The sequence below is a fragment of the Chionomys nivalis genome, chromosome 25 (assembly GCF_950005125.1).
Source record: "Chionomys nivalis chromosome 25, mChiNiv1.1, whole genome shotgun sequence".
Taxonomy (NCBI): Eukaryota; Metazoa; Chordata; class Mammalia; order Rodentia; family Cricetidae; genus Chionomys; species Chionomys nivalis.
Window position 1 is genome coordinate 35962716 of NC_080110.1, and position 12206 is coordinate 35974921.

The 12206-nt window shown below is 42.6% G+C and overlaps 1 protein-coding gene across 2 annotated transcripts in view; it reads left to right on the forward strand.

Moving 5' to 3' along the window:
* Msrb3 (methionine sulfoxide reductase B3) overlaps positions 1–12206 on the forward strand; it is a 116777-nt gene that overhangs the window by 68648 nt on the left and 35923 nt on the right. For both annotated transcript variants that reach the window (XM_057758217.1, XM_057758218.1), the window contains one exon: positions 6275–6303. In XM_057758217.1, the coding sequence (XP_057614200.1) occupies positions 6275–6303 (29 nt within the window). The remainder of the gene's footprint in view (positions 1–6274; positions 6304–12206) is intronic.

Below are 12206 nucleotides of genomic sequence, written 5' to 3' on the forward strand. Positions count from 1 at the left end.
CTGGGGCTGTGAAACAGTGTTAGGATGGTTAAAACTGGAAGCTGGACAGCATGCACTTTGTATTATGAGGTGTTTTCTGGGGATCGAGATAGAATGCTATATTTAAATATTCAGTGTCCTCCGTGGGGTCGTGTGTTTGAGCTCTTGGTCTTCAGTTGGTCATGTGGTCTGAGAACCTTGTGGGACTTTGAGAGGCGGGACCTACCTGACTATTGTAGGTCTCTGGGGATAGGCTAAACCTGTGTCCAGCTCAAACTGTCTGCTTCCTGATTGGCTAAAATGTGAGCAGTCTTGTTGAGAGCCCCCACTGACATGGACAAAGTGGCTTCGGCCTCCGTTATGGGCGTTCCTGCTGACGGGTGAGCCGAAGTGACTCTTCTCTCCCTCAAGTCACTCCATCAGGTGATTTTGTCAGAGAACCAGTAACACAGCCATTCTTCCTGTCTAGTTCCAGATATTTCCATCACTGTTCTTTTTTGTCTTTCTTGTATCATTTCACACTGCACCCACACAAGTTCTTTTTTGTGATACAACCTGTTCTCATTTAGCTGAAGCATTGCTAACCGTTGAGCTGCTGTCATAGGTTAGTCCCACACAGTATTACTGCTTAGAGTGCTTTTGCTGTCATAGGTTAGTCCCACACAGTATTACTGCTTAGAGTGCTTTTGCTGTCATAGGTTAGTCCCACACAGTATTACTGCTTAGAATGCTTTTGCTGTCATAGGTTAGTCCCACACAGTATTACTGCTTAGAATGCTTTTGCTGTCACAGGTTAGTTCCACACAGTATTACTGCTTAGAATGCTTTTGCTGTCATAGGTTAGTTCCACACAGTATTACTGCTTAGAATGCTTTTGCTTGACTTCTGCTGCACCAGGATGTGACACAGGCTCTCCTATAGTCATCTTAACTGCACAGAAGTTTTTAAAGTAAGCTTCCTACCACATTCTGTGGGTAGTAAACAACCCTGGAGTGGGAATGAGCATGTCCAGGGTCAGTGGATAGAAAGTGGACGAGCTGGGGTGTGGCTTCAGGCTGCTCCTTTACAGGGTTCCCTCGGTGAGACAGAAGGTCTGTTTGCATCTCTAGTCCCTTGGGCTCAGAAAACACCCATGAGATGGTCCCACGGCATGCAGACACCCATGAGCTGGGCCCACGGCACACAGACATCCATGACCTGGGCCCATGGCACACAGACACCCATGAACCAGAACACGGCACTCAGACACCCATGAGCTGGGCACATGGCACACAGACACCCATGAGCTGGGCACACGGCACTCAGACACCCATGAGCTGGTCCCACGGCACACAGACACCCATGAGCTGGGCACACGGCACTCAGACACCCATGAGCTGGGCACACGGCACACAGACACCCATGAGCTGGGCACATGGCACACAGACACCCATGAGATGGGCACACGGCACTCAGACACGCATGCAGACACCCATGAGCTGGGCACACGGCACACAGACACCCATGAGATGGGCACACGGCACTCAGACACCCATGAGATGGGCACATGGCACACAGACACGCATGCGGACACCCATGAGCTGGGCACACGGCATACAGACATCCATGAGCTGGGCCCATGGCACACAGACACCCATGAGCTGGGCACACGGCACTCAAACACCCATGAGCCGGGCACACAGCACTCAGACACCCACGAGCCGGGGACACGGCACTCAGACACCCACGAGCCAGGCACACGGCACTCAGGCACCCACGAGCCGGGCCCACGGCACACAGACACCCATGAGCTGGGCCCACGGCACACAGACACCATGAGCCGGGCCCACGGCACACAGACACCCATGAGCTGGGCCCACGGCACACAGACACCATGAGCCGGGCCCACGGCACACAGACACCCATGAGCTAGGCCCACGGCACACAGACACCCATGAGCTGGGCCCACGGCAGGCAGACACCCATGAGCAGGGCCCACGGCAGGCAGAGTCCTAGTAGATTTAATGTAGATTTTGTTCCTTGCCTTCTCATCATTTTATGTCTCAATTTGTTTTCCCAGATATTAATGTTTTAAAATGAATTTAGGCTTATGTTTTGAACATGATTTATTCGTTTTTAATATTTGCAAAATTTTTTATTTATTTTTCTCTCTTGCATTACACCCCAACCACAGCTCCCCCACTCCAGTCCTCCTCTTCCCCCAGATCCACTCCCCTTCTATTTCCCTTCAGAAAAGAGCAGGCCTCCCAGGGATATCACCCAAACACAGAATAACAAGTTACAATAAGACAAGGTACCAAGCCTCACATTCAGGCTGGATGAGGCAACCCATTAGGAAGAAGAGGGTCCTAAGATGAAAAGAGTCAGAAACACCCCCACTCCCACTGTTAGGAGCCCCACAAGAACACCAAGGTGCATAGCCATAACATATATGCAAAAGACCTAGCATTTGCAAAATTTTAATTTTTGTATTTCACAAGGAAGTGGAAGATGCACAGCACAATATGTTGTCAACTGCACAGTCCACCACGGTGGTTGTAAAGGGATCTTGTTTTCAGCGTGGCTTGGCTCAATTCTTGCTGCTCCCTTAATAAATAAGGATTAGCTTGATTTCTAATTTCTGGACATTTGTGACTGATTAAAAGAAACAACTATACAGCCAATAGACAGACCTTTTAATGTTTTTGTGGATTTTGGTTGTGTATTTAAACACTGAAGTTGGCTGTGGTTTGTTTTTGTGTATTTTGTATCATGCCTGTATCTGTAACATTATTATCAAAATATTTCAAGTACAGGGATAGATGAGGGATCATCTATTAATTCTCTGATTAAAAGAAACACAATGCATTTGATTTTGAATAGAAATTCCCGACTAAGAGCACTGTTAATACCTCTAGGTGTGCCTCTCACTTAGCTGATCTGCACTGAGCGGCACTGAGGTGGTCTTGGCCTTTAGCTCGGGACTGTAAGACACTGTGGCCCTTTCGAGCCAGCATCTTCACACAGTCACGTTCTGAAGGCAGGATAGGAGCAGAGATCCTGAGGAGGGTCTTCCCTCTCAATACCCTTTCTCCTCCTTTCAGTGAAGGACGACACTTGACCTCTCAGGCCTCAGCTGGGCTACGGGGCTCTCCTGGAGTCACTGAGCAGTGCTCACACAGGAGTCTTCCCTGCAGTGGTGGGCGTGTCCTAGCCCCTCTCAGAAGCCGCAGTTCTGTTATTGGGGAAAGAGATACTAGCTCTCAGGAAGACAATTAATAGTTCCTGCTGTTGCTGTTGAACTCTGGGTATCAAGACAAAGCAATGTACACGTGTGGGGAATGTCACAGTGAAGCCTACCTGTATTCACAATTAATATGTAATTAATATATATTTTAAAAGCCCACCAAGATGCAGTATAAGGAAACTCCATATGAACAGATATGTTATGGAATTATAACTTCGATGAGTGTCAGAAAGGTGTGCCAGGGCTATGGGGCCAGAGAATTAGCCTGGTCTGGTAATTCCCAGCAAACTAATGATGAAGCTAATATGTGTAACATTTCTGGGTTAGGTGGCAGGGGGAGTGGGAATATCCCAAGTAGAGCACACGCACTGTTGCTCTATTGCTTGGCAGGCGTGTGAGTACTCTGTTGCTCACTCAGCTGAGTTTCCTAGTGTCACCCTTTCTGACTTCCAGTTCACCGGATCTTTGTTTTCACACTCAAACGTTTGTAAATGCTAGTGTAAACTGTTCCTGTGATTTGCCTGTGGATGCAGTGTGCCCACCAGAAGTTCACAGACTGGTGCACTGATCCCCAGTATGATGTGTTCGGGTGCTGGACCTTTAAGAGATGGAGCCTGGTGCACATGGTCACAATGAGCCACAAAAGAAAGTGCTAAATAGTGTGGAAATATTATCTCAATTATGCAGTCGAGTGCCCAACACGGAAGTATCATCATCTCACCTGTGCAGTCGAGTGCCTAACACGGAAGTATCATCTCACCTGTGCAGTCGAGTGCCTAACATGGAAGTATCATCTCACCTGTGCAGTCGAGTGCCTAACACTTTGGAAAATGAAAAGGGGTGAATGCATGTTGGAAAGCAGCAGTGGCACCAAACTCCTTCCCTTGGTGATTGCCGAAGGAACTGACTTTAGGAATAGAGTGGGTGTCTTGGGAACACCACGGTTTTATCCATTTTGTGTCCTGCATTGTTCTGCTTTGTATTTTGGTACCTAGTATAGCTACTACTAGAACTAAGCCTGCAAGGATTGTGCTTGCAATGGTGGACTCCCCTGACCTCCTTCTGCCACCCATGTCTGTATATTATGCGTTCTTTTTTTTTTTTTTTGCCCTGCTGATTGCTTGTTCCCGTCCCTATTTTACTCATGTTCTCAAAGAGCAGTTATGAACATGTTAATATAGCAGATGCTGTGATGTAGCATTACACATGGACTGTATCTCTGGTCATGTGAGTGTGTAAAATCTCAGAGGAACTTGAATGAGCAGATGTCGTAGGACCAATTTCCACTAACCCCAAATCTGACCATATTAATTCTATGATCATGTTTTAATTATTAACAATGTATTTTAATGTTTAATACTATATCTGAGGATTATGAAAATGTTTTCTACTTTTTAATTGATGCCTAGGGGATTAATTGGTTTGTGAAAATGTTTTATGTGCATTTTATGGGTATATATTACACATTGACCAGCTGTCTCAGGACAAGGTAAGATTCTTGGTAAGTTTTGTGACATAATATTTCATATCTCAAAATGTATGTTTTATCAATATCTTTATCATTAGTTTCCCTTGAGAGACATCTGGATGCATATTCCATGTATATTTCAATGCTGTGGCTACAAAGATTAATAAGGCCTAACCGAGGTCTAGGGAGGAAGTGGGTAAGGATGCCAGTAGATTAGCACACAAGAGGCTATCATCAGTGATGGTGTAACCATGGGGCATGGCTTCCCAGAATGCTGGATATCAGCGAGTGACATGAATTTGCCTTGGGAATGGGAGGGCATAGAAAGGAAGGACAGAGATGAGGGCTAGGTGTGGGAAGGAAGTTGGGTCTACATTCTAGAGGTTGTTGCTGAACACTGTGATTGGCTGTACTAGGGGAGAGCTAAAGGGCAGAGTGCCTGCCTAGCACATGTGAAGCCCTAGATTCAATTCATAGCACCACATAGCACCCCCACAAAACCAAGTCTGTGGTTGCACACACACACACACACACACACACACACACACACACACACACACATTTATGTCTGTGTGTATATAACCATGAATGCTTATATATAATATGTTTATGAAAATTTGTTGATTTTGTTTAGAAATAAGTGAAATTTGAGAGTACTTGAGAAAATTTTTGTTACCAAAGAAGCCCCTTCTTTTCCCCTTTCTTCTTTGATGAGCTCTCTCGAAGCAAGTTTAAGTGAGGCAAACTTCTCCTTCCAAAACCGCTTTGGTACTGTGGCATGATTTCAAAGAGTTCCCCTTTCCCAGTTAGTTAACTGCATTTCCACAGAGGAGACAAATCTTCTCTGTCAATGTGATGTCCTAACAGGACTCCTGCTGTTTGGCTCTTGTATCTTGCCGTGGCAGCTGTGAACGTATATACCGTTGATTGTTAATGTGTGATATAAACCCGACTGAGCATGCCCACTAATTGGTTTGAGAGCTAGATATAGACAATGCTGTCTTATAGGGGCCTGTGTGGATAGGCCCAGTCCCGGGGTTAATTCTGCTTGACAGCGCAGCGCCGGCTTCTCGAGAGTAATTACCAACAGCAGTTTCCCACAGCCAGACCAGCGGCTTCAAAGGCTTCTGGATTTACAGCCAGAGTTAACCTGTATCTGAAACCTAAGGTTCCCACAAGGAACCGTTTCTTCTTCCTCCTTATTAAGGGTTTGGGGTTACTGAGTTCATTTGCCCTGTGTTAAGGACCTACTTCATGTTAAGGAATTGAAAATCTTTAATAATAGAGTAAAAGGCATAATTATGGGTCGGACTTTTTTGTATCACTCCATAATACTATTGAAGAAAGATTATCTGTGAAGAAAGGTTGGATATTTTGAAAAATAAAATCCCGTCTCTGAAAAGCTGACTTTGAAAGATAGTTTTTTCTGCTATATAATCTGAATTAATATATGCATTCAATTGAATGGTTGACATAAATATAGCTTTATACTTAAGGATATGATTTTATTTCCTGATAATTATATAAAAATCTATAACTACTGCAACTCCCCACCTCAGACCTTTCACAATTTTTATATTAATTTTTTGTTTGTTTTTCAGGTCAGAAACCAAATATGACTCTGGTTCAGGTATGTTTACATTAATAATGTTATTCTGAGTGATTTTTTTTTTTACATTATTCTCTGAAAAGTGGTTCAATACATCAAGAACCATTTTGATTTTAAACGACTGACAATTCTCCTTTCAAAATACGAGCCCCACCTGAAAGCAGGGCTATGGGCTGCTTCAAGTCATGATTGACAAGTTCACTTCAGGCTCGTTCACAGTTTGGAACTAAGCAGTAAAAGCCGTGCATCTTCCGAGTGCCCATGCTCCCGCTCACAGCAGTGACGTGCATGAGATGCACTTTGTAGATGCACAGAGCATCTGAGATAGATGAAAGAGTCTCTGCAAATGATTGGGGGGCGTGGATACACAGAGACGGGAACTTGTCTGTGACGTAGGCTGCCTCCATGGGGGTGCTGATGGAAGTTAAAACTGTCTTAAGCTATTGTCTTCTATCCATTGAGGCAGAACTTGCCTCTTACTGCAGCGTCACCCGTCCCATGAGTTTTCTTGTCATCAAGCATGGATGTAGTTACATCACCCTTGGGATTGGCTCTCATCTTTTACCTCTTGCTGAGATCTGGGTACTGCAGAGTTCCTGGTATTAAATTAAAGCACAAAAATTGTCTCATTTTGGGTACCAAGGAATTATGCCCTTTGATGGATTGTTAATGTATCAACATTAGTTTTCAATTCTAAGAGATAATAATTTGCAGGAAAAATAACATAACTTGTTGGATTTCAGAGGTCAGCAGAGTGAAACTCACTCTGACTTGTGAGTTCCGCTGCGTCTTCATCTAAAGTGTGCTTGCTCGTTGAGCACAGGGAACCCAGTGGCTGTGAATTCCTTTGACAAGTACCACAGAGCTAGCCTGCCTTTCTTTCTTGTGAGCCTGGTTGTCCTTGTGGGCGCAGCTTCATGAGCTTCTCTAGTTTGGAGGGACCCTCACCTCAGCTAATGGAGTCTGCAGATTTGACCTAACAAATTCACCTAATTAAATACCAGGATACTGCCTCTCCGCCTAGTCAGAGCTCTGGGCTTCTGATCACGTGTGCCACTGTTACAGGTAAATATTTCTGGATAAAAACCAAAGTAATAACAATATGGAGACTGACACTGAGATGTCATAGAATCAACTACTTGTCTCTTTTACGACTCAAACAGGGTGAAAACATTTTAATAGTTGAAATCTCTAAGTATAAAAATAAATAAATTGATGAAGTATAAATTCTTTACACAACCCTGTCTCGAAAATCAAAAAAAAAAAACAATTCTTTACACAAAAGTTACATGCTTTAATAATCTTGTCAGTCAATCACCAATCATAAGATAATTCCTGTTACTTATTGATTATATAATTTAGTTCTCTAAAAAAAAAAAATGAAAACAAAACAAAACAAAACCCAGGCAAGCTGGTGTTAAAAGAACAAGACCTGGAATGTGGCTTTTAAAAATGAAAAAGTCCACTAGCTTCATTTTGAAGGAGAGAGCTGGGAATAGCGCACAAAGCTGAAATATTAGGCTGCTATTGTCAAAGTCAAATAATTTATGTTAAGATTTTTAATCCAAATTCAAGTGTGCTGCTCAGCCCATGCACAGAAGGCTAGTGTGTGCCGCGGAATAGCTCTAACATCTGCAGAGGCTCATGTTTCACTCTGCCGACCTCAGGTCTCTGGCCACAGCCACAGCTCCTTTCTTCAGTTTCTGAAAACTACAGTTAGAGATGCTTAAGATCTGTGGGAAATATGAATTAAAAGTTTATTTGTTCTTTGATTTTGCATTCAACTATGAAGTAAATTTAGATGTTTTCAAATTAAGAAGCAAGTAATTTCCCCTCTAAGCTCATCACTGATGAGGAATCAGACAAAGGAAACCTGGCGTTAATTCAGTGGTATTTTGTATCATGCAAATTTTATCATGAATTATATCATGAATAAGATAACATATTGGAACAATTAAATGTATGACTTGAATAGGTTCAGATTCTTTGTTGTTCATCAAATACAAAAGTTGTCTAATGTTGTACCGTTTGAGAAACTAAGCTCTTTAGCTGAAGAATGGTGCCACTCTTACTAAAGAAAAGTAAATATTAAATAAGATGATCAATAGCTAGCCATAGAGGAATGGATATTAAAGTATATGTACATGTATGCAAACATATTTTACAAATATATGTATACATGCATACGATTATTTGTTAAGGAAAGTATCCGTTTTTTGAATTGAGCTTATTGCACATCTGTCATTTGTATAGAGAGTTCTGGCTGTTCAGTAAGATTTAGGAGAAAGGAAGGTTTTCATTGCCATCACATAGTTGAAAAAAATCAGTTATTGAGTACACATCAAATGAGCAATCACAAAAAATAAAGTTTTGCTTATATAGTTTTTATAAAAACAAAGCCTACAGATAGCCTTCTGCTAATTTTTAAATGTGGTGTGTGTGTGAGTGTGTGTGTGTGTGTGGTGTGTGGTGTGTATGAGTGTCTGTGTCATGTAGGCCAGGGGATAATTTTTACTTGATTAAAGGCATGCACCACTATGTCTAGCCTCATTTCTCTGACTGAGAGCTTGCCAAGTAAGCTAGATTGATGTCCAACAGTTTCAAGGACCCTATTCTCTGTGTCTAGGCTGCTGTGATGTGGTTACAAGCATTTACAATCATGTGCCACCATGCCTAGCTTTTTTTGTTTTTGTTTTGTTTTAATATGTGGGTTTCTGGAGATCAAACTCAAGTCTTCATGTTTGTAAGGCAAGAACTTTACTGACTGAACAGTCTTCTTAGCTTCATAAATTAATGTTTAAAATTAAGAATTTATTTAATTTATATGTATGTGTGCATGCATGAGATTATGTACACCATATGTGTGTAGTGCCTGTAGAGGACAGAAGAGGGTGTTGGGTTTCCCCAAACTTGAGTTACAGGCAGTTGAGAGCTGCTGTGTAGGTGCTGGGAACCAAACTTGGGTCCTTTGCAAAAGTAGTAAATTCTCTTGACCACTATGCAATTTTTCCAGCCCCCCAAATTTTTTATACTGAAAATTTCAATCATACTTAAAAGTAGGGGGGTATAGTATTCCTCAAGGAGCACCACATGACTATCATCTGAATTTTACTATTATTAGTAATTTGCCATTAATTTTGCTTTTATCATCATACTATTTTAAGGGACAGTATATTTTATGTGGTATTCAAAAAATGCAAATTGTTTTGCCCTACTGAGTGGAGGGCAAGTAAGTTTTCAGGATTTTTGCCTGCAGTAGAAGTGTGAGCCACACATGGGTTATCTGTCAGAGGGTTGCATCTCTGAGTGTTCTCGCTCAGGTAGCAACTGGAGTTCTTCTTCCGGTAAATCATCTAATGAGGAAACCCTGCAGCTGGAGCACGGGCGCTGAGTTCATCCTAATCTGAGAATCACAGAAACGTCCTGTCTTCATGATGAATCTGGATGAGATTTGAGCTCCTGTTTCTCTCTGTGACTTCTACTTACTAAGTTTTACACTGATTTAAAAATGTGTTCTGTTGATTTATGACTCACTGACCTGAAGTTTGGCTTTGCCTGTTGAGAAGAATGAGCTGGCCTTCTTTCTAAAGAAACTTGAAAGTTTTTTATGTTAACACGAGTTCCTAGTTTCTGTCTCTGGCTCCAGAGCTTGCTGACTTGGAGATCTTACTAAAGAGAGTCAAACAGACTTCCTTTTATGTTCAGAAGAAGCAAGAAGCTGTGCTTGTCACCTCACCACCCAAGCAGGGATGTAAGTTGATTCTGGAGGAAACCAAGCATTGAGTTTACTACAGTGATCAAACACTACTGTCTACCAGGTCTCATGAGAAACACGCTATGAAAGGCGGGGGACTGTGGAGCGCATTGCACGATAGACTTTATAAACAGAGCCCTGGAGGTCAGTGCGTGGATGCAAAGCAATTAAAGAAAGAACTCTGGCTTTGCTCTCTGTCGTCTGGATGGGGAGGATCAGAAACCCACGTGGACAGAGCTAAAGTGTGATCTTTGCTGGGGTAAAGCTTGGCACCTCTGGAAAATCCGTTCACTCCTTCAGCCCACAGGCCAAAGGCTCCTAGAGCGTTAGAAATCAAACGGGAAGCACGCTGTTCTGAATACAGCCCTTAGCAGAAGTGCCAGGGAATTGGGCGGAGCGAAACTAGGGTGAGGGGTTGAAAAGACCCAGGTCTTCAGTGAGATTGTGGGACTTGTGTGCCATCCGAGCCCTTGCAAAATAACTGCAAAAACACATGGGTTTTATTCTTTTCTAAATTCCAGGGGCAATGCAAAGATGTAGTTTGAATTTACTAATCAGCAATAGGGTGTTGCTATTTCCTATCTAAATTCTGGTGTCTACAAATGAACAACTATCTGCTGAAGTCCGCCTACAGCCTCATGCTGCAATTGTACATCTCAGGCGATGTTCGGGTGAAAAGCGAAGTGCCAAGGTAAAAGGTAGAGTGTCAAGACCCATAACCATTCCAAACAAAGTTTCCTCCAGAAGGCGAATAAGCTCATGTTTAGTGCTTGCTGCTCCTGCACTTCTTGGATTTAGTAGCTATACAAACAATAGCTGTAAGGAAATGGGTCAGAGAACACGGCGCCTCGGAGGCATAAGATTTCATGAAAGCAAATGATGGAGGATTAAGAAACCTAATGAGCGTGGTTTAGTGTGGAGAGCAGGAGCGGGGAGCGCTCTGTTAACTAAAGACTGAGTGTGGAAGGCTAGGAGGTCCTAAGTGACACGAAAGAATATAATTATCCCGAAGGGTGGAAAAATGCAAGGAACAAAAGGCAGCTAGTGTCACTTTTATGATCTATAGTTAAAAGGAATCTCCACACTAGGGTGAGGAAATCAAAGAATAGAATCGGTTGATGCCCAAAGGCACCGAATGCTGAGGGGGTTGTTATGAGAGGCAGTAAGCTAAAGAGGTGGAGAGCTTGGACAGAGCAGAACTGGAGTTTTAAACTTGCAAGCAAATTAAGCAATTCCCCCTTCTCCAGAGATGTTAATAAGGAAAATATTTCCCATTCTCATATGATTACATTGACAATACATTTTAGCTTTACAATTTTGTGATTTAAATTTCTTATTTTAATGACAATGAAGGAAAAGGAAATAAAATATGAATCTCTCTGTATGAATATCGAAACCCATATTTGGACTTCATTCAACAGAAACAAGAAAAATACTGGCTGCTCAACAATTCATTTATTCAACATCTATCTCCTGGACATGCTATGTCCCAGATGTTGAGGCAGCAGCCGTGAACACGGTAGACACAATTCCTTCTCTCATAGACTCTTACAGGGCTTGGTCCATTGTATGAATTCCGTGGATTTCTCTGTACTTTTAGCAGAGAAGGGCTAACAAGACTAATTTTAGATCCAGATGGTGACTTAGGAACTCTGGTATTTAAGGTTGAGCTAATATATTTTAAGTTTAGACAAATTCACTTTTCTTTACATCGTTCAGTCCATAAGTGTTCCCTACTCAGCTTTTATGAGGACAACCTGATGGTGCTAATGTCTGTGTCAGAGTGACATTACACAACCCCTGGTCACCAAGCAAGGGTAACCAGAGAGTAGCAGGAATGCGCATTCGTAAGTTGTGCCCTGGGCATTCCTTCATTCGCTTCTCCTGTTCCAGGCTGGTGTGAGAGGTCAGGTCACCCTTGGACAGCCTCTGGTTGTGGAGAAGCACATAGTGCATCATCTTTTGTCTTTCAGGAGTGAAGCGAAGGCAGGAAGCCCCAGAGCACGGCCGAGTGCTGAGACTTTTTCAGAAGTAAAGTCATCTTATTTCTAGCACTGTTTCATTGGTCTTTTGGCTTTTGTGTTTGCTGCTAGAGCACTAATTTAAAATTTATAATATCTTCATTTTTTTCTTCTTTGGAATTAAGTCCTATAAAGCTATAGATTCCCTC